Raw genomic sequence first — 23101 nt, 5'->3', positions numbered from 1 at the left:
GTTCGGTTCTTTTCCATTTTACTTTCGATTTCCTTTTTTTTTCTTTTTCTTTTTGTTCATTTGCTAGTCTTCGTTTGTTATACGCACGTTGTAGCTACCGATCCGAAATACGTGTACTGCATGCGTGTACGAAACAGTTCCGCAAGTTCTAATTACAGACTTATTACCGATTCAACAAAACACATCTAATTACACGGTTGGTAATGACTTTCGTGTCAGATTGGAGAAAAGTTGCTCAACCGAACGTCAGCTCTTACAGTAGATCTGTATACCTATAACTGTACCGTATCCCGTTTACTATTTGAGTATTAATATTTATGGCTGTGACGCGCACCATGAATGGTAAATGTACGTGTCTCGGCGAAGGGCATCCCCCTACCTACGGTATGTTATTTAAATGGCCAGCAAGTGCTGACTTGTGTTGCAAGGATAGGAATAGAAAAGGAGTAGTCGAGCAACATTGAAAAAAAAAAAAAAGAAAAAAAGAAAAGGACTTTCAAGTACCTTACGATGTGGGCATGCGTTTCGTAGAGATACAAGCGGTGTATACATTTCACCATGTAACGTACTCACACGAGCATTACGTTTGTCTCTACACTTAGAAACGATCACTTGCACAAATCGAAACCGATTCTAGCTATCGAAGGATCGTTGGATTGATAGGATAGCAGCATAGTTAAAATTCATTTTCGAAAGGCTGTTTTTATATTTCCTTCTAGTAGATTTGTCAAATATATACATATATATATTTTCTTACGCGATTGCTTTAACCAAAAATACACTTGGATCTATGAAAGTAAACGTAGAAGTCTAAGCTGTGATTCATTTTCGATCTCACGATATTTTCCGTCTACTTTCGATCACCTTTTAGTAAATAAAGGTATGTTTATTGTATTATCACATTCGCTCGAGACGTATAGAGCTCGCCAGCAAATGTGACCTCGTCAAAGACTGTGATATAATCGTAGTCTCTTGCAGGAGTGAAGTACAACGAAGAATAATTAACAATGGTTTATCGATGTAAGGAATTGCCGCGGACCGAGCGCCAGTTCCTCATCGTAAATGTGTATTCTATGATATTCAAAGAACATTGTCTATAACATGAGAAGTTTTCATCAATTTTAACCCCCTAACTCTTAATGTTTTAAATCTTTACTAAAGCCCATTGAGAACAATATCTATTATGTCGAGTACATTTATCGCTATTGTTAAAACAGTCGGAGGGGTAATTTTATGGAAACTTCTTCCCGATGGTTTATCATTGTATCTGTTGTAGAGATGTGTAAAGAAAAAATGGAGAGTATAGACTGATCGGCAAAATTCAATGTTGTACAGTGTACATCATACATGGATGTTACGTGTTTTTAAACGTGGATGTAATTTCGGATATTATTCCCAATAATCGGATACATGTATATTATACACCTGACGTTGCTCAAAAGGACCTCGAAAATCCGAAATGACAAAATATTAAAATCGAGCTTACACTTTACGAAAGTATTGAATCAGATTGGTAACCGAATTGAAAAGTTTGTCTGAAATGTTTAGCAAATAAGATATATTCTTCGCGTAATTGTTATTAACCGAATCTCAATTTTTCGGAAATATATTATTCCTGTGTTGGCAAACAAGATTTGTGTTTGTTCAATAAAAAGAAAAAACAGATAAAACTATAAAAATCCGATTTTTTGAAACAATATCAGCAACCAAGCTGTCACGATAAGAATTATATCAGTGGTTTTCATGTGCAATTGTGAATCATCAATCGCATTGTTATCGTATTAAAGATAGAAGTTTATTATAAATTTATAATAATACACAACATATAAATATATCTAATATATAAAAAACAAGTTAAAAAAACAATATATATATATATATAATATATATATAAATACGAGTGCTATGAAAAATACTAATATCGGCTGTTAAGTTTTGATATATATTTGACATTTTTTCAAGCAAAATGTAAAAAATGTTTGAAACATTTTCAAGTCGCATATGGTCACAATGACAATGATTAATTGTTCATGGATACACCTTTACCGGTCCATCGTTCTTTCAATTCTACTTTCAGTCCCAGGTCCCTCAAAGCCGCCTTCACGTCACTTTCGATCTTAGAACCGTGTAGTTTAAGGGCACTTGTCAAGACGTCCTCTATACCATGAGTAATAAATTCTGAACACTCTGCCTTATTTCGTACAGACATATTGCGTATAGCCCAAGCAGCTTGTTTCAACAGAGTCACGCTTTTAGGATAAGCTTTCATCGCGTCTACGATTACAAGCGGCGCTCCACAATCGTAAAACACACCAGCGTTTGAGGGACACCTCAGTGTTAATGCGGAAATGCATGCAAGTCCTGCGGTCACTACACACTCAGATTCCTATGATGTGATCAACGTTTCAATACAAGAATCTAAACTAATTACTGGACAACGTGTTTGATTAAAAGCAACGTCAGAAAAAGGCAAACTTACTCTCATTCTACTTATGGCAGAGACAATCAAAGGGCCACAGCCTGATGTTATAATATGAGACTTTACATCGTCATTTCCAGCTAGAGCTTTCAACAATTTTAAGGCTTGCCAATTTAATTTCTCTGAATCTGGATGATCGATCATAACATCTATGACAAACTTTAGCCCTCCTGCATCTTCTACTTCCTGACAAAATTCGTTCCGCACGATTAGCGCCGCTAAAGTTATTATTAAGTCACCCACGACCCCTTTATCTTTCTTATATCCTATATACAATAAAATACAATGTTAAAACTTCATATACACAATTATTTCTAAACTCAGAAACGATTAAATGCTATTTACTTGGTAACAACCCAGTAAGGACATTGAGGGCTCCTTTTGCAATAACACTTGCGTGCTCATGAGCTTTTCCATATTCGTGTCTAATATCATCATCTAACACCAAGGCTCTAATTACAGCGCAAGCATCTCTTAACTCAGGTCCAGACGTATCATCACGAATCAATATTTTTTTAAGCTTGTTAAAGATATCCGCATTAAAAATACCTTGTCTATTAAGCTCATGTTTTATACAACATTCTCTTATCCACCGTAAAAGTAATTGTAATGTTGAAATATCTGGATATCTATCTAAAATCCTAACAAGTGGAACAATAGAATAATGTACAGATGAAGAACTATTGTATCTGATCATAACTAATAATAACTTCTTACTGTATTTGCAAGGCTATTCCCTCGTCATTCAACAAATCTGGATTACCATTCATTAATGAAGTAATAGCTTTCAATGCCGATTTTATGATAGTAGCGTTACTAAGACAGGCTTTCATTAATTTTATTAAAGTATTATATGCCCCCTTCTTACCAGCATATATTCTACGTGCAATGTCTTTGTCTAATTCATTTCTCAATTTGTCTAATGTATGATGAACATTTTCATAATTCTGATCCTCTATAGCATTATTAATTTGGTTTAAAGAAGACACGATTAATTCGCTATCATCATTGAGAATTAAGTCTTTAATGATGTTGCTCAAGTCTACACCCTATAAAAATAGAGGTGATAAAAACAACCACGTACTTATGTAACATGTGCTAGATTATTTGAATTCTAGTATTCTTGCACATCATACTCTGAAATGTACAATCAATTCAGTGTAATAAAAATTGACACTTATATGGTAGTTAGCTATTAGTATGAAAAGACATTAATTAATTCCAAACAATATAAAAATAATATAAGTTTGACCTTATTATCGTACAATCACTACCTATGAAACACAATTAACTCAATGGAAAATATGCCTCTAACATAATAGTATAGATGCACTATTTGTTTAAGCTTAAACTACAATTTCAAGAACTTCTATGTATTAAATAACATTAAAATTTTAATTATTCTTCTGAATGACACACCATACAATTTGCAGTAGACTTCATAACAAATGAACTAGCGCTTTTCACAAATCTCTAAGTTATAAAAACAGAAATAAACAAATCTGAATACCTGAGCTTCGAATTGTTTTACCGCGTCTTCTATAGCTTCTTTGGGAGTCATCGAAAATTGCTCCATATTTTCGTTAACAACTTCATCGTAAGTTTCCTGAGTAATTACGCGAACCATTGCTATACCTTTGTTCACCGTGTCCTGAATCTCTATATTAGGAAATGAATGCTGTCTTGCGAGAGTACGATATCTGTTATCCTTATCCACATGAGAGCAAAAAGACAAATGTCAATCTGATCGTGTTCTGTAATACATTATACTGAATAATACACCTATCACGATCGGATCGCAGAATAGTGGGGGTAAATCTAGGGACCCTAAGATATTACTTCTGCTTTATTAAAATAAACTAAAATATTTTAGCTTCGTTAAAATAGAGTAAACTATATTTATTCTATTTACATTATAAAACTGTGTGTTTTACAATAATCTGTTTCGATATTATCTTAATGAAAGAAACGTGAAAGTGGCTAACAATAATTTTATTCAATACTTCACATAAAATCTATATTAATTCATTTACTGTATCTTTGATTGCCATTAATTGAAGAAATGATTTTCGAATGTAAACGATAGATTTACCAACATACTAGACAACATAAAAAATATACATATATAAAAATGAGATCAAATAAAATGAGTGCGTATCTAGCTTAATACATCATAGATATGATTGTGCGTCAGTTTAATACTTTTGGCGAAAGCTTTCAATACTGTGAAATTATATATATGTATATGTATGTATATATTCATTTGCAACCTGCTCACTTTTAACAGAAATAACATTATTTCTGTTTGTTACTAAAACATATTTAAATGATCGACGTAACGGAGGTAAAGAGAATTGAAAATAAATTTCAACCAGTGGGTTTCTCATCCTGGTAAAACGTAAGCAATGATTGATTGCAGCGCCCTCAGCTGCTTAGCCTGGCCTAACCGTGTTCGTACGTGTTGCGATCGAGGGAAACAATTCTTTGTCACTTACTATTTGATCCTTCCAAGTTTTTTCGTCGATTTGTTGGCAGCCGGAATTGAAAACCTTAAGAATTTGATGTACCGAAGTGCGAAGGTAGTGTTTCTGACGTTTATCGGCTACACGATACCTATATTGTCAAGTCTCGTTCTCGCATCCCCACCGATAGCTCCGTTGAATTTCTTGCCCGTAAGAAGCCTAATCTTTTCCGAATCTTTTCGGGCGTTGTGTTTTTCATTGTGCTAGCAACGCGACGATTTTTACGTGCATCTGAAAAGTGAATGCTTTATGAGAGCTCAAGAAGCATTGCTCTTACTATTATTTACTTATCGCGCGTGTAAACTTCGCTATGCTCCATTCATCATCAGAGGCGTGCACTATACAATTTTGTACGTATAAAAGTCGCCATGTGATCAAAATGAATTGTGATATTTACAAATTAATTTTTTAGTGCAACGGAGCAACGAGTTTCATAAAATTATAATATTTCATTGATTATATCTTAGCCACTTTTAAACGCTACGTACTCCATTCACGTCATTCGTTGAATAGATATTAGGTTTTTTGTATTTTCCTATCGCACTTTCCATCACAAAAAGTTCATTTGTGTATTCTTTGTAAAGATTATCACTGTATTTTTGATTCAATATATATTTTAATATATATTATTTAATGTGATTTTAATGTTTTCACATATTAAAAGATTCATATGATTTATGAAGTGTAGCTGTGATATTTTATGAATTTATCTGGAGAGAATTGCGCAAAGAATCTCATAAATATTATTTCTGTTTCAGAAATAGCATTAGGCTTGAAGAGGTGATAGTGGATATGACACGGCATGAAATAAATGTTCATTCGAAAGAAGAGGTATATTTGAACTGTGGATCTCCACAAACGAAATACAAGAAAGAATGATAAAATCATGATACATCACATTGTCATGCATGACTAGTTATCATTGTGTTCATATCAAGTTACATTGATAAATTTTGTGTGTCTAGAGGAGCCTACACTCAAAGTATCATAGTTCATCATTTACATTGCTATACATATATATGTATATGTGTGTGTATATATATATATATATATTTATATATATATTATATATATTTATCAAACAAGATTTTTAAATATAATTCTATACATACACGTGAGTAGCCTTAAAAAAGAGTTACTGTAAGTTTTTAATAATTCGGGTGCTGTTTGACATATAATCAACAAAAAAATCAAATTTATAAAATGATAAAAATCACTTTTTAAATGATGCTCAAACTGCTACAAATACTTTTAACTAGTATACATCGATTATTGAATAAGAATCTGTTCTGACACAATTAATGGTATAAATAAAGTCAGATAAAAATGTATCAAGTTTAAGAAGAGGATGCACAACGGTCAGAAGAGATTATGTTCTGTGATTATAGTGTTGTGCAAAATTATTTGTGTTTACATACAATGTATGACTGACAAATAAGTTAATTCTAATATATTTTTCCATGGAGAAAATAATATGTTAATGTGATCGTTTCTTACTAAACTTCGGATAACGCTCCGTTTTCGAGGAAAAAGGAAACGGCGCCCGTATTCGTGCGAGCGACAGGAGACCTAAGAGCGAGACATTGTACCGGTATGGAAATTTTGCGGATTTTAAGATCTTAAATTTATAAATCCGACTGAATAAAAGAACGGCCATTCTATTTCCAGACGTTGGAGGTACAAGCGAGGAAGTCCTAATGCTGAAAGGAAACTTATCACCGTACTTAGACACTCATAATGAAGAAGAGTCGTCTTACGTAACCCTCAGCAATAGGCCATTCGGTATTTGATAATTTCTAATTGTGATAAGTACAAAGTATCTATTAAAATATGTACTAATTCGTGATTTTTGTTGCAGTATATGTAGCCGAGTCTTCTAATACAAAACTTAAGAGTAACCACGTCCTCATAGATATATATTTTTTAACCCCTATCCTTTGTAAGCATTGTAAGTATCACAATATTCTTTGAGCTACACCTTTTTTTACAATTATATTTATCTTTTTACTGATTATTATAGGTGACGATTATGTTTGGGGCACTGGAAGAGTGGGAGTTAAGTGTAAAGGTGAGTCCTTTTAATATTTTTAAATATTACCGCAATATTAATTCAAATTTAAAGGATTACCTTGCAATCCGTTCGTGTCATACGTAGATCCGAAAGAAATTTGTTTGCAATTTGATTCGATCGAACAAACACGTTTAAACCTGTAAAAAAACCGAAACATTTAGAACCGATGCGAACATTGAATTTGAACTAATGGCTTTCACGAGATTCGCAAGAAAAGCGATTATCGAGATATCGATAATTTTTTGAATGTTATTTGTTAATCATAATTGGTACCGACCGTGCAAAGAAATTCGTAACATGATCGTCCTCTTCAAAGACAAATCGCGTGCGCCGATAACGCAGTTCATCGTCGTTCCTTCGATCACCGTCGAGGGCGGCAGCGTAGCATAGTAACACATGCAGTCGCGGTGATTTCAAGTGGCGTACTATCGTGTCCCCCTTCACCTTACCTCGCTTCGTTTCCAGCTCAGCCGGCAGTTTCTTTTCTGAAACTCCACAACCCTCTCCTGTCCCTCTTGTTCCCCACCACTGACGTTTTACCATCGTACGACTCAGGAACGTATCTATTTTCTATCGAGCTTCGTCCCTATGCCGCTTAAGTATATAAAATTTCTGAAATATTCGTCAAACCATCGCCATTATACTCCTTTGCATTCGATCGATACTATTTAACGACTATTAATAATTCTACTAGCTTTGTCATTTAATATCTTGATTGCAAAGAAAGAAACTGATAGCCTACTATTATCCCCACCTCCTGCTCTTTGATTATACTCTCTTATTATAACGATTGCATTTTAAAATAACTTTTACTTCTATTTCGGTCCTTGACATCGGAGAATCTCCTGTTCCTGATACTCTTTCCGATACAGATGTGCATCGACTTCGATGAAAATGACATCGAATGAATTTCCGCGATGCGTCATGTCTCTCGCGATAAGTTGAGAATTATTTCATGATAATTCGGGCATCTTTGGCGGGCGTGTATGCCGAATATAGACGAGGCTCGCCACGAATACGTGGAAGATACAAAATTAGCGAGCAGAGAGATAGAAGAGCACAGAGGTTTTCTTCGGATCGTTCCTTGCGAGCGTATATTGGCGTATAGGCCAGCCAGCAGCAGATATCATAGGCTGGCAACTGTGCAAACGAAATTACTTACGTTTCATTGGATTTCACGCTCGGAAAAGGAAACTACCGTGCGGCGATCACGTAGCAGACAAGCGTGCGAGGCGAGTGCTTTTTCACTCAGTCGCATTAGCACGAAATCGTACGAAAGAAAGCAGAAATCCGAGATGTAGTTGATGTGATGCGCTCACGTGTAGAATGGTCGTTTTGCACGCTCCTAGGCGGCGTGTTGCTCCTTGTCGTAATCAGGCGAGTATCAACCAGGCCTCCCGTGGTTAATCATTGAAAATCTGTGCATTCGATTACCGGGGACACCTAACCGCGATGTTCAAGTACTCCTACGTGCTTCTCAGCGCGTTTGTTCCGCGTCCGATATCGACGCTTTTTCTTAGTGGAAACTAGAATAAGAAGAACAGAGAGAGAGAGAGAGAGAGGAAAGGAAAAGTCGTGTCACGATAAAACGGTTTTTTTTTCTTGTCCCTAAGACACGTTTCTGAACGTCTACACCCTTCCATGACCTACGTTCCGCTCGATACGTCCTTGCAACTCCGATTTAGCACGTTGGATTTCACGGACACCTGATGACTGTTCGCTTTTACGATTAGCTTTTTTTTTTCTTGGGAACGATTAACCCTGGAATACTATAGCGGGGTTCTGCATTCCTTACTCGTGTTGGATTTGGCTATTTTTAAAAGATAATAGTCCTTTATCGTTTATGTTTTTTAGTAATTTTGTTGTATTAGGATTTTTATCATGCGTCTGGAATTGTTCGAAGCGGTTGTCGTGGTGTTAAGAAAATGCTACTTTTATATATTTTCGCACATATACACATTGTTAGACTATATATAATTCGCTCGTATAGCGTTAATTGGATTGTGTATGGATGTAATATCGCAGGGTTAACATTGGTAGATTATATTCAATATAAAGTCGTACGCGATTCATAAGCAGACGCGCGTACCAGAGAAAGAGAGGAAAATAGAGCATTTCTAAATAACAGATGGAACGATCATCTCAAAGTATAATTTTTTTAATTCAATAGAGAAAAAGGAAACAGGAGTGAAAGTCCGTGCAATCGCATAGTTATGGTAGAAACTAAGCGCGGGAAAAAAGCGTAGACTGGAAAGAAGCGGGATGAAAGAGTCGCATCAAAGTATACTCTCGTATGGTCTGAAATAAGAGGACTGTGGACTGTAGATTATTCAGTTCGCAAATATACTTCCATTCTTTATATGAAATGATGACTTTTTCGTTTTGTCGTTGAAAAGAAACACGCGTTTGCTTCAGAGTCACCGAAGAAAAATTCAGAGAATCTGAGTAAAAAATTCCTTGAAATTCCTTTCTTTCTTCTACTCGAGAAGAAATTTTCGTTGACTTTGGTTGAAAGTTATGCGGGGAACCACCGATCGAGATTTGGCAGCGTTTTCGTGGCTCTCGTGACTTTTGCCTCTCGATTCATAAGAAACTCTGTCAGGAAAATCCACAAGTTCATTTTCACGAAAATAATTGGCGATCGCAATTAGAATTGTTCCGCGTACGCGATCTTTCGTGGTACAGTTCGTTTGGCAAATTGTTGATGCGCTTCTTAGAAAAACGGGAGCCAGATGTATTTTAATTAGAATATAGCGTAATGAGACAATATCGAAATTATTCTATTCATCGACGAGCGTTGTTCAGGTACGTGCCACTTAACGTCCATATCGTGGCTTTCTTTGCGCATCGATCTGCTCGTAAAATTAAACTCGTGCGTCATTCGTGATCGACGCTTTCGAAATTCATCGACGTTTAGGACCTGTCTTTTTTTGAGTGGCGCCAGCGGTTGAAATTTTGCGCGCGTAAAAAACGTTTGCCGTCTGATATTTTGGTCGGTGATACTCTTGGACTATGTGCGACGAGCTAGAATAGATTATAAAAATGGAGAATCATCGTCCGGCAGAGAGTAAAGTTTCATCGAAACAAAGATGGTACACGCGTTAAGGTTAAAGAGGAGTGATGCCTAAGTGCGATTCAACGATGCGTTTCACTTCTCTCGGTCGACAAAGCGGGAGAAAACGATGAGGCACCGAGTTGTTTCGAAGGACAATCGAACGGGGTCAAAAGTCCTTCTGTTGCTACGTGAAACGAACGAAGCCATGGAAACGAGCTCGTCGCGCAAGCGCTTCGCCCTTCCGCCGCTTTCCCCCCTTTTTTCCTCGATTTCCGGCTTCCCCGGTTCGTGTCTCCCTTCCCCTCTACCCGAGCAGATACACGAGTTTTTCCACTTTTTAACCATACCGAACGACGAATCGACGCGTATCGAAATTTTTCGTTCTCGGGAACGAACCGAGCGAAAAAGAATCTTTTCTTGTTGCTCGATGTTTCCGGCGATGCGACGAAAACCTCGCTCTCTCGTGGATTCGTGCTGTCGAACCTAGGCGCGTTCGAACGTTCGTGGCTCGTTACTCGTCCAGGTACTTACTTCGACATTCCCTCCTCTAATTTGTATTCGATTCATCTCTGGAGAACGCCCTGCACATTCTTATCGACGAGGGAACATTTAACTTCCGTATTTGTTGCTGGTAAGCCGCGATGCATCGTTTTGCTATGCGGCAAAGATACGAGAGCCTCTCGATAGCGGGGCTGGATCGTCGACGATCTTAATCGACCACGATCGTCAGACGCGTACGAAAGGGTCAGTGGAAAGTGTCTTTTCTACGTTCGTCGCTCGATGTCAGGCCCGATGATTGTTCCGTAGCCTGTGGCCTTAATTGAATGATTTCGATCCGAACGACCTCGAACCCTCCCTCGCCCGTTCCATTTACACGGCCGATCCGAATGCACTTTGACTGTGAAACGGAAGCCTCTCGCACCCGCTACAGTTATGCTACGAGTATCATCCGGTTAAGTTTAAACGGTCGAGTCTTACGCGTTTACATAGGGGATCGTCGAAGAGGTACACGCGTTCGTCTCGAGGTGTTTCCAGCGGTGCTCGTTAATCACCGAGTAAATAATTCGAATAAATAATTACTGATATCAAAGTAAACGGTTTACGTAGCACGCTATTTATCTGGAATAGCCGAATAGACGCGTGGAACCTCTGCATCGAGTCACGTAGAGATTCCTGTATCCTGAAGTTCGTGACGCGTTGTCCAAGAGTCGGGAAACTCGAAAGTGAATTCCATGGTGGGGAAAAGCAGCGGTTGTCGAAGTTACACGTAAGCCAGCGACGCATAACAAGTCCTTCCGTATGTATAGAAGGCGTGCTTTGACTCGGTCTCGAGTGCTCGGATACGTACTGCCTACTTACGTACGTGCACCGGCGCTCGTACACGAGCTTCTCGTATCAGGTCGGTCGATTAAACTAAAATTAACTCGTCCACCTCGAACAGGCGAGTTCCCTCTTTCGGAGCACCTTCGAGCACCATGCGGATCGTTCGCGTCTCGGCGCTTAGCCGCTCTCCGCTCTGTCCTCTTGCCTTTTTCTTTTTCTTCTTGCATTTTGAATTTCAGCCACGCATTTTCTCAATGCATCCATCTCTTTTAACGAACGGCGAAGCTCGTTCTCTCGACGGAATCACAGCGCAGTCCACCTAAATAATTCTTTGTGTTTTTCTACTCGACCAAGTTTTTCGATCGTGCAACGCGCAGTTACCGGCTTTTTTCTTTCTGCCTGTTGGCGTTGCGCGAGAGAAAGGAGCGGTCGTTGCACGAGCCGCAGTTCGGGCATTTTTGTAGGATTCCCTCGCTAGGAGTTTCTTCGTTCAGCTTTTACGGTTTCGCTGAGAAAACCTTTACTCGACTTCCAGCCGTTTACTCCTCTACCTACCTGGTTCGTCGCGTTCTTTATTTTCGTAGCTCGTCCATCTTTTCCCTCTACCGAACCTCGCACGTTCGAGATCGATTTCTCGCCAGATTCGCAACATCGTTCGCCGTTTTTTCTTTCGTTCACCCCGCGGTTAACTTCGAGTATCGGCGAGTATGCGACACCGGTCACGAACAACGTTATACTTTTCGCTATTCACGTTATGCGAACGGTGCGAGAAAGTCACGCGGTCGCGCGCCAATTGAAATTGATGGATGAAGGAAACGCGTTGACTCGCCGCTTCTAATAAACGTGGCCGTTGCAATAATTTTCGACCGTAATAAGTTTCGATAGCGCCAGATAGCTCGAGTACACGCCTATCGTTCTTCTTTCGCCGCGGTTCAACCCCCTTTTCGCCCTGCTGACACAATACGATTCATTCATCATTCTTTTGTTCCATTTTTTGATACGTTTCCAGCAGCGGTCTTGGCGCATAACCGATTTACAATATATACATATTTATGAGCGGAATATTTGTATAGCTGGAAAGAGTCGGCCAGAGTTATTCGAGCAATGTTCCAACTAGACTGGCGGAAGTCGTGGATAAAACTAGAACTCCCTATCTCGTCGTGTTCCTCGAGATTTTTTTCAACGCGATATCGAGATTCAACTGGAATCGTACGTGCGCGCGCGCGCGCACGGATACGCTTCCTCCCTCGCTCTTCGCTCTACGCTAAAATTAATGTATTCAAATTGACCACGGGAGAATAAATGGCTCGCTCGGCTTTATCCGATCTTAAAGGATAAACGGAACTGACGCTTCGTAAAATACAAGACGCGTTGTTACTTCGGAATCGCTAATGAATTGCATTGCGTTCGCTTTCGGTATAACGACGCGTGTTCCCGTTCCATACGGATCGACGTGTCTCTATTTTCTCGTGTAACATGTAAATTACGCGGTAGACGGACGCGCGAGACAGCGGAGAAGACGGAAAACAAGGCGATAGGAAACGATCACGCGTGCTTATTTTCTCCATAGTACCAATCGTTGCGTGACCATTGCGATTAGGCTACCGGCTGTATTTCGGCGACTGTATGTATATCTACATGTAGCCGTGTACACGTGCACACACACATGGGACCGGGATGCACGCAATGGAGCTGCATTGATTCGCAGATATAGAAGCCCCCAGGCTCAGGGCGGAGGTCATGGGTAATGGAGTGCACCGTCACGTTGCTATGGGAAATTCAGGATTACCGGGGTAAACGATAGAGCCGACACGAGGAGAATAGGGCATATTTCGCGAGTTTCCTAGTTTACGGGTGACATGGGTCACCGATGCTGTTCTCGTTGAATTAAAACGCCGGTATTTACGCGGACCAGACTCTGCCCCGTCAATTTCGTCTTGCGAGGCAATCTAGACGTTGCGACGATACATCTTCTTGCCCAATATGTTTCCAAGAGATCTTCGCTTGGAATTTCGAAGAAAATCCTCGTGAAAATAATTCCGTTTCGAAAATAGAATCGACGATTTATCTTTCGAGCTTCTCGCAAAGATACATACATATGTACATGCCGAGATGATTAAACCGAAGGACGAGTGCACGCGATTCGCGTTCGCGAATCGAGTACGTACGTTTCCTAGCGGTCACTTTCCGTTCGGTGATTACATTCGTTGTTAATTATTAACGTCCAAGCACCCGCAATTTTATGTCATTGTTCCCGATTCCTTGAATCGAAACTGAACAATTAAGGAGGGAAAAACCAAAGTTTCTCTCTCGCTCTCATTTTCTCGCTCTCTGTTCTCTCGCTGTGACTTCTACTTGAAGATATTTTCAACGTTATAGTGGAAACATCGGCGTATCCCGACCGAACGTAGAATGTGCGTATAAGAGGAAAAAATAAAAGAGAACAACACGACATCAAGCATGAATCCGTTTATACGAATCAATTTACATGGTTAAGTAATCGATGGAATCGACTTGCCATTGCTTTGATCGCTGCTTTTCCCCCAGTGTGCAGCTCTCTGTTGGAATTATTTTGCGCGTTAACTCTTTCGATATGCGCGCGTACGACGACGCGCGAGACGACGAAAGTATCAGCCAGTCAAAGAGCGGAATAAAAAACGAGTTACCGGCACTCTCGTATTATACGGGTGCAGCAGAGCGTGTCTTCGTCACGTTGCCGTATTTAAACATTGACGGAAGCAAAAGGGAGCACGCGTTGCATTATACGAATCGACGCGATCGACCGATTTTATAAGCATGCGAAACGGCTGTTTCCATCCCTAGCATCTGCCCATATTAAGCCGCTCTGTTTGTATATACGCGTATCGTCGGCCCATCATCTACTTACTTACGTTGCTGGGGAAAAGTTCGAGCGTTCGTCGTCGATGAGATTCGACATCGACGATTCTTCATTATTTATCTTTAATAAATATGCTCTTTATCGTATCGATAAATATTTCTCGAGCCGTCCCGAACAGTCGATAGTGCCCCCCCCCCCAGCGAGCCCCCCTGTGTCGGTTCAGTACAATGCCGCGTATTGTTATCGCGATGTCCATTCAAATACTTACAACGACTCGCGACTAATCGAACTAGAGCGTCGTGAAAAAAGTTCTTCATTTTGTTTATATCGCTCGATACCGCGACCATGCACGGTCGCCAAGATAAGATTTGTATGCAGAAAGTGACGACAAAGTTCTCTTTGTAATCGAGTATCGGCGTGTTCGTGTGCGTGTACACGTGCTAACGCGTGACGATCCATCGCGCGCAAGCCTACGATCCCTTCGACCATCGTTGTCTTCGAACCGATCGATGGATCGTTCGATCGATCTACCATCGGTACCTGCATTAAGGATGCCGCTTTTGTTCACGATCACGATCTGGGAGGTTGTTCGGGGCGTGTCGTTTAGGCGTTTAGACCACGCGTATAATTCTGTTCTCGGTGCGTTTCCTCCCATGTGGCTAAGCGAGTTTTTGTCGTAGCTTTTATTTCAGCAGCTACGAGACTCGAGCCGCGCATAGTTGAAAGTTATCAAGCAAGGTTCGCGCAATAGAGATATTTAATAACGTGCGTGGAGCGCGCGTGAAAAGCGCGCCGCGCCTCTTTCGACCTGATTTAAAACATACCACCGGCTCGCGCCAAAAGGAAACGCGATTCTTGCCGCAACATCGACAACGTCGGATATCTAAGGATTTCTTCGCTCTCACGATGCACACCTACCAACGTGAAATCGAGAATGCCTCTTAAAACGTTCTCTCGCCTCTCGGTCTAGTCCACGCTAGGAAAATCTACTGGAACGGAACGCCATATCGTTCATCGTTCTCCTGGATGCAACAGAAATACTTTTTCGTTTTTAGGATCCATTAACGTCGTTGCTTCGCAAATCGCGCGTCTATTCCGTTTGACGTATCCGTATCTAACGAACATACTAAATACAAGGAAAAGAAAAGAAAAAAAATTATGTTTCGTGTGTTTGCCGAAGAAAACGAAGACGTTGAAAATATCGGTAAACCAGAGAAACGATCATGGACCCGTCGATTGAAATTTAATTCCTCTCCCCCGTAGCTGTACGATGAGAAAGGGTCTGTCGTTTGGCTTTCCGATGGGGAATCGATCGGTCCTATTGTGCCTAAAATGCAGGGCGAAGGGTTGGTACGGCGTTGGTACTGTGACCTTGAACAGGATACCCGGAGCAGGGCGCCTGCGCGGCCGAATTCGATCATCCCACGTCCGGGGATCCTTGTATCGCACCACCTCTCCCCGCGTCACCCCTCTTTTACCATGGAAAGTCGCTTTTCACTTTCACGTCCCTTTCTTCCCTTTCAAGTACACGCGCGGCCCTTTCATGTGACTCGAGTAGCGGGAGGCCCTTGGTGCGCGCGAGAGCACGTGCGTACGCACTTGAGCGTATCGCATGCAGCGCTTTCACGATAAGAGCGAGAGTAAAGACTGATCGTAAAGAATGAAATCTTATTCTAGTATCGTCAGCATTGACATTTACGACGCGGGAAAAGGGGACGGGATTTTCGATTCGTCCTCCTCCTTCTCTCCGATTCTCGGTTATGGAAGAAAGAAGTTTACAGTCACGTCTCTCCATCCCTCTCTTTTCACCAAAGGATTTTCGCCCATTGAATTTCCGTGGAGGCGAGTAAGTTTATCCAGAGGCCCGATTCGTTTTATCACCGATTTATTTTTACGCGTTCGAGTCGATGGAATTTTTACCTATTCCGGATCTTTGAGTCATCAAACGGAGGATCTACGTCCGACGCGAACGATCGCCGGGAATTGAACGTTTTGCAAACAAGACACGTGGCTTTCAACGGTACACGACATCGGTCCAGCTCGATTTAGTCACGAACGACAGCGCGAATGGTGTCTCTACTTTTTTTTTTCAAGCGTGACTTTTATATCAGCTATTTAATCGGCATCTTTATTCGATCGTCTGCTTAGAAACTACAGATACGCTCGCTCCGAGACTTTATCGCAGCTGGTCCTAGATAAGAATAAGCCCGAGTTGACAGACCGATTGTAATTCGATGATAATTTTTAATTAATCGTTCGAACGTATTCCGAATGTATTTTGCGCTAAGTCGATGATTACTTTATACCGTAAAAGAGAAATAAAGACGAAAGGAGGAAACTAAACGAACGAAGATTAAATTTTGTGGACAATCGTGGTTTTACTTGATAAAAGTCATCGACCTTTGCCACCAATCGGACGACTGTAAAATTTCGATAATGCCGAGCCCACCCGTGTATTAACTTTAGTCGATAATCCAACGGAAAAATGGTGCGCTCGATGGAACGGAGGTCTGTTTCCACTCGAAGTGAAATAAGACGAGATGCCGCGAGCGTGAGAAGCGTGTAAGCCGAGAGCAGAGAATGGTCGAGGAATTTCCACGAAGCCTCTTCGATCGCTCGACAAGCCCGGGGTCCGGTAGTCGTTATGTACATTGGTGGCTCGCATAAAGGCCACGGAAAGAGCCGAAACGAGACGGAAGGGACCGAAGTGTAACGCCGACGGTCGAGCACGAGCAACCCTCGGCAGGCTGCGACTGCTATGGCTATTGACCGAACTTGGCGGACCGGCCGGTCAGCTGTGCGCCGAGCCGCCGGAGATATTTTCTCTGGCAGGAAATCGTCCGCGTAGATGTATGATTCGCGGCCGGTGGCAACGGCGAAGAAAAGCCTGCCGGAGAGAACGGATTCGTCGAGTGTGTCGGACGAGATCCGTGGAAAAGTTTGACGCTTCGGCAACGATCGGCGAATGTGGAAAGGCAGAAGAAACCCAGAGAGACGACGATATCGGACAGCTAGACAGAGAGTCCGTGCCAAGTATCGTAGTATGTGACCGGTGATTGGACAAGAAATTCGTGGTGCGACTTAACGCTGTGTATACTTTGGGAAATCATCGAAGAACACTGACTGATCTCTCGCGACTTTGACGACCGCGATCGAGTGAAAGCCGAAAACTTGGAAACGTTCTCCTTATGCTTGTGAATGATGGAATGAACTTGTACGGAGTAGGAGGACGTCGGTGTGTCACGAAAAAGAGCAGAAGAAATATAGAGGAGAAAAAGGGGGAAGAAGTTGAAGACTTGGCCCGCGGTTGGTAGTCGGCACGTAGACCGGCTGTACTCGGCCAGCAGACGAGCGTGAAACAGAGAAGTGGAAGAGAGCAAGGGAACGAAACGCGAGAGAAAGAAACAATAGTAGCGAGGGTAGAAAAAGAGAGGGCGACGAAAAGAGTGAAGGAACGAACGGTGGTCGGGAAAGAGAAAGAGTATATCGCTGAGGAAAAAGACAGACGTATAGATAGGTGTCGTGCACATACGTGCAGAAAGTGACGTGTGTACCGTCGTCGTGTGTGCAGGTGTGCGCGTGGTGCAGACTGCCGGTGCAAAAAGTGCAGTGCCCAGTGGACTTTTCCATCTCGTGCGTGCGCTGTTTCTGCGAGTAGGCACGTATATGCCGGTGTTCCGGTGTGGACTGATCGGAGAACGAATAGGACGGTAAGAGAGTTCGATACTATGGTTTTCTTATGCCAGAAGCTCGATTAATGAAAGAAAAGTCTCGTTCCAAGTGCATCGTAGCTTTTCGCAGTATCGTCGAAATTCGGCTGTGTCATTTTGTAGGAATTGGAAAATCGAGAAGCAAGAATATTTTAGTATCGATTTAAAAAGCCTACTTGAATCGTTTGTCTCGACAGAACGGTCTATCAAGGAGAAAAGGATATACGTGTGGCGAGAAAAGAAACGAGGTAATAAGATCGTCCGTGACGAACTGCTTTACCGACAGAACCCGTTGACTCACTGTTGGTAAGGTGGCTCCATAGTGATCTATCGACGAGGAAGAACGCCAGGCAGACCGAGGAGACGCAGCAGTCGCGGATTACTGGTGGTCGTGATAAGGGCAATCGCGGATGTGTTCCGTTTTGTAATCGACGATCTTTGAGCGGATCGTTTGAATCGACGTCTACTGTTTATTACACAAATAACGAAGATTATGGAAACGTTGTTAATTGGTTTTATCGTACGGTCGACGACCGACTGTGAGAATTAAAAAAGGAAGAGAAGTCGCCAGATTCTCGCGCAACGTTACGTGTGACTTGGTGAACTCATGAGATTAGCTGAGCACGTTTCTACCATGAACGACCGTTCCTCTGTTCGTCCCTCGCCGCAACTCGAGAACTACTTTGTAACTATATCTAACTCGTCTTGAATTAACGCACGCTATCAAGACGGCAGACAGAAGCCGGTTGTTTTACCGCAATTAACGACGACGATTGAAGGTTACGAAGATCCAGAGCACCAAGAACGTCCTTTCTTTCTCGCTCTCTATCTCTCCATCACGATCTTGAAAAGGCAGTGAACAATTTCCCACGGGAGACTAAGAGGTTAGAAGAAGTAACACGAAAGGAGCAACAAAGCAACGAATAAACGTTAACGGGCACGTTTGCTTCGGTAGGCAGAAATAATCGGAGATCGTGGCGCGCGCATGTTGTTCGATCCGCGACCGATTCGATCTGAAGCGTGCGCGAGCAGAAAATCTTGTTCGACCGCATTGGTAAAATAATTCGATCTAATTGACGAAGGGAACCGCTTTAAGGTCATCTGGACTTGCTCTCTCGAATAACCCACGAGGATCTCTCTTCTCTCGTCTATACAGGCTCGCGGGACTACGTTGAAAATCGTTCGGTGTCGTTGCTTGACGAAACCGGTTTCGTTCGGCTCGGCGAATCTCGGCGTTTATACAAAGGTCGTGTGTGCGCGCACGAGAGAGAGTGGTAGGAGTGAGATTTATGGAAAACGAATTTACACGAGGTCACACCCACGGGAGCGACTCTCTCTCTCTCTCTCTCTCTCTCTCTGTTTTTTTTTTTTATTTTCTCTTCTTTATCCGTGGTGTCCATCTATTTCCACTTGGAGAGTATATTAATAATAAAGGACGAAGTCGAGGAATGCAGCTCGATTCACGTCATTGGATCACGTCGTTGGATCACGTCGACCAAGAAGAGGTTACCCATTGGAAATTCGACGGACCTTCTCTCCCTCCTTTACGCTCTCTATCTCTTTTCATGCTAATAACGAGTGGAACCTTTCCTTCTCAAAGATATCGACGTGTTCGACGATAAGCTAACCATCGAATACGAAACGACACGTTTCTCCGCAGCTGATTGGCAATTAACATTGCGGCGATTGGACGGAGCCGGTTTCCAGCGACGACTAGAAGAAGCCCTTCGAATAGAACACGCAGAGAATCGAGGATCGCGCGTTGTCGTTTGGCCGCGAGAAAAAAGAAACAACATACCGGCGAATCGACGAATCACGACCTACTCTAATACTACGTCTGTCTCGGACGAATATCCGATCGCTGAATTACTCTGTGGCGCGTCTCTGAAAAAGAAAAGGAAAGAAAAGAAGAAAGTGTGCGGCTGCAAGCTCGATCGCGGGTGCGTTGGTGGCGGCGACATGCGAATGACCTTGAAACGCGACTCGACCCAAGCGATCAGGTTTTTAAGACGCGAGAATCTGACAACGACGACGAGAACGTACCGTCCCGGAGGACAGTGGAGACAGAAGGAGAGTAAGTAAAATAAGTAGTTTGTGTGTGCGTACCGTGAGACGGAGCCGAAAGGCGGAACCTCGAGAGGAAACCTCGCCAGAGGCAGACGAGGCGAACGCGAAGGCGACGATGACGGGCGACTCGCGTCGATCGAGGGAGGCTCAGGACTCGCCGGAAAGTAGCAACTCGAAATCGACAGCCTCAGTGGAAGCGTTTAATAAAACCTAGTCGTGGCTGGAGCTTTGATGATCGTGATCGGCCTCAGCGATGAAGCGGGCGTCGAGTGCATCCGCCGCAGCTGCTGCGACCGCTGCTGCCTCGCAGGTGCAGCCTGCGGTCAGCTTACACGGCAGGATACACGATCTCTTTAGCCCGATAACAACGGCGAGCTACGCGGACAAGGAGGAATACGAGAAGCTCGCCGAAACCAAGTTCAGAACAGACACGACCAAAGTATCGCCCAAGGGAAACCCGAACGATGACACTAAAGCTAAATCCACGGCCATGTCGCGGCTCTTAGCCGTCGATTCTGACAATTACATGCTTCGCAAAGGCGCCACCTCGGCGAACGCCGCCGTCGCCTCGACGTCCGCCGTCTCCGCGACGATCGTGCCGCCAACCTCGGTACCGAACGCCTCCGCCTCGATCGCCTCGAATCTGCAACTACATCCCAGACAGATACAACCGCCACGTAATTTTCACGCCAATCTTCTCGCCATTAACAGCAACGGAGCTTACGGTGATCTTCAAAGTACCATTACGATCAGCGCAGCGACGAGTCCCGCCAACTCCTCCAAATCTCTGCCCACCAACGAGCCATCGTCACCCCCAGAACCAGTCAGACCTAAAGGAAGTGCCGCGTTGTCCTTGCTCAAACGATACTCCGTTAACCAGCAACAAACCCACTCTGTCAATAATACCACTTCCTCCTCTTGTTCCGCAAATTTCACGAACGTTCCCGTAATCCGAAAACAACAAGTTTTGAAGTCATCGTTGACCGCCTTTGTGGACGAGTTTCGATCCGAGCCAACGTTGAAAAGCACGTCGAACGAATTGCTCGAAAGTTCAGAGGAATTCGCGCGTCTTTGGCCGAGTGGGCTGTTTCCTTGCGCGAGAACAACGTCGTTCCATCAATATCTGTGTTCGTGCGAGAATCTTCTGCGGCAACAAAACGGCGAAACGTCGATGAACGGTGTCGCGTACGATCTAGTGACAGAGAATGGCGTCTATTCGAATTCAATCGGTCACGAGGGCTTCGGTGGTGATAGCGGGCAGCGTGCCCTTGACAAGGGCATTGGAGCCGGCCGTGAGTTGCCGGCTGCTATGCGTAATCTATGCTGTTGCATGTGCGGTTCTCTATGTCCTCCAGAGTGCCATGCGTGCTTCCACGTGGTCTGCTCGGAGCACAGCGGGCAGCACCTCTGCCAATGGAGTAGCAAGGGTCACGCGCTACCGGGCCAGGTTCTCGACAAGGACAAGGTCAGTACGATCTTTTGTTTTCCCGCTTCAACTACATTTCTTTTTTATACTTTTTTTTTATCTCTTTTCTCTTTCTTTTCCTTTTGTCGCCAACACGCGACGAATGTCTCTGATAAATCACCGATCGGAGTAAAGTTGCTCTTATCCGTGAACAAACATCACGCTATACGTTCGATCATTGTTTTTCTTTTTTTTTTTTTTTTGCACGGGTGTCTATCGTTTGAAAGAGAAAGTTAAAAAGCAAAGGATGTCGTTCATTTTCGCGCTCAGAGATCGCCGACGTGATTTATTTGGAATTTGAAATTGTTTGGAAACGAATTTAATCGCTCGAAAGCTACACACGCTTTCGTTAAATGGCTTTTCGTCTTCTCGTCGGCGACCAATTCTGTTTACAGTCGAAGTTCGGGTAAACGATGGCGACGACGATTTTCTCTGGTTCTCGTCGCGAGCAAGGTCACGTTCATGATTTAATCGTTCTGTATTCTACTTAAAATAGTGTCGATTTGGTGTATTTAAGCGACGATGTGTTGTTTCGAGAGAACGGAGGAATGCTTTTGTTCGAGGCTCGCGGTACACGATAGCTGAAACGCGCTGGTTTACAAGGAAAATTGTTTATCGTGCTGCTGTTACTCGGAGGTGAACCAACTGGTTCCACGTTCGAATTTATCTCCGTAACTCTGTTTAATTTGCATAAATCGCAGACACATAATCGCCACCGTTTCCGAGCATTCGAGGTCTGCTTTGAACACGCGCTTTCCCCTTTACTCGTCTCCTGTCTGTTCAGAACATGACTTTGTACACAAACACTAGCCGGTTTTCGTTATCAGAGCGAAACCTTCTCGAGATTCGATGGCGTAACGACCTAAATCGTAACGCTGCTGCTGTCTCTGCATAAAATTTTGAAAAAAGAATCAGATCTCTCGGTGCTCCCGCGTGAGACCTCTTCATTTTTATTTATCGTTGATCTTCGCCGTCACTGAGTTTATCTATAACTTTCCACGTGCAGAGGTTCCAGACGACGCGACGGCGAGCGATTAGCCTAACGATCTAATCTATACCGTTAATTATAGAGTAATACACGCTTTCCGGCAATTTCTCTGTTTACGAATCCAGGTAAACACTCGAGTAACAACGCGTTCGAATCTACACGCACACCACCCGACAAGACGATATTTTGGCATGGTAATTTCCAACCTGGCGCCAAAGCCAAAGAAAAGACGCGTTCGTTCACTTAATCGTACACACGTAGCTCTTGTTTCGTCCAACACTCTGTCTATGTTCTTTTAACTACATTTTCGGATTTACGCAATTTCCCTCGAGCGATACGAAACGAGCTCCATTTACGGCGAGGTCTTTTTCACCGTTTATCGTTTACATTCGATTGTATCGCGCAGCTCTAAACAACGTAGTAATTTAAAGATGAAAATCGTTCGCGTAACGATCGAAGCGTATTCACCGCGTGAATATTCGCAGGAGATAAACGGGCTCGCGACTGTTCTTGAGTGGGTGATACGCTCTGTTATCTCGTTCGTGTCGTCACGACCGTAGACTTAAGGTTACGAGAGAAGGT

At 42.7% G+C, this 23101-nt stretch overlaps 2 protein-coding genes across 6 annotated transcripts in view; one reads left to right on the top strand and one right to left on the bottom strand.

The window, feature by feature from the left end:
• Positions 1–1965: 1965 nt before the first annotated feature.
• Positions 1966–4257, bottom strand: LOC132910610 (armadillo repeat-containing protein 6 homolog). The gene is made up of 5 exons (XM_060966404.1): positions 3990–4257; positions 3197–3528; positions 2825–3120; positions 2480–2745; positions 1966–2386 (listed from the first exon to the last, which is right to left on the bottom strand). Exons 1-5 carry the CDS (start codon positions 4104–4106, stop codon positions 2021–2023), a joined length of 1377 nt encoding a protein of 458 aa, XP_060822387.1. The 5' UTR covers positions 4107–4257; the 3' UTR covers positions 1966–2020.
• Positions 4258–6050: 1793 nt separating this feature from the next.
• LOC132910786 (phosphatidylinositol 3-kinase regulatory subunit gamma) overlaps positions 6051–23101 on the top strand; it is a 35704-nt gene continuing 18653 nt past the window's right edge. For 2 of the 5 annotated variants that reach the window (XR_009658855.1, XM_060966786.1), the window contains exon 1: positions 16721–21531. Coding sequence is in view for 4 of the 5 variants with exons in the window: in XM_060966786.1 (XP_060822769.1) it covers positions 20320–21531 (1212 nt within the window). In the remaining variant the exon portion in view is untranslated. Of the gene's footprint in view, positions 6593–6669; positions 6784–6859; positions 6950–7021; positions 7070–16719; positions 21532–23101 lie in introns of those variants that run through there. The other 3 variants (XM_060966789.1, XM_060966787.1, XM_060966788.1) reach the window with 3 other exon arrangements.

This window comes from Bombus pascuorum, chromosome 9 (genome assembly GCF_905332965.1).
Source record: "Bombus pascuorum chromosome 9, iyBomPasc1.1, whole genome shotgun sequence".
NCBI lineage: Eukaryota > Metazoa > Arthropoda > Insecta > Hymenoptera > Apidae > Bombus > Bombus pascuorum.
This window is presented reverse-complemented; position numbering and strand designations above follow the sequence as displayed.

What these genes read in the sequence shown, in the direction of transcription:
- LOC132910610 (XM_060966404.1), bottom strand. Translation starts at nt 4,106, where the DNA reads ATGGTTCGCGTAATTACTCAGGAAACTTACGATGAAGTTGTTAACGAA. An exon ending in GGAATAGCCTTGCAAATACA is followed by an intron (nt 3,121 to 3,196) that starts GTAAGAAGTTAT and finishes TCCACTTGTTAG; the next exon opens with GATTTTAGATAGATATCCAG. An exon ending in CTGCCATAAGTAGAATGAGA is followed by an intron (nt 2,387 to 2,479) that starts GTAAGTTTGCCT and finishes ATCACATCATAG; the next exon opens with GAATCTGAGTGTGTAGTGAC.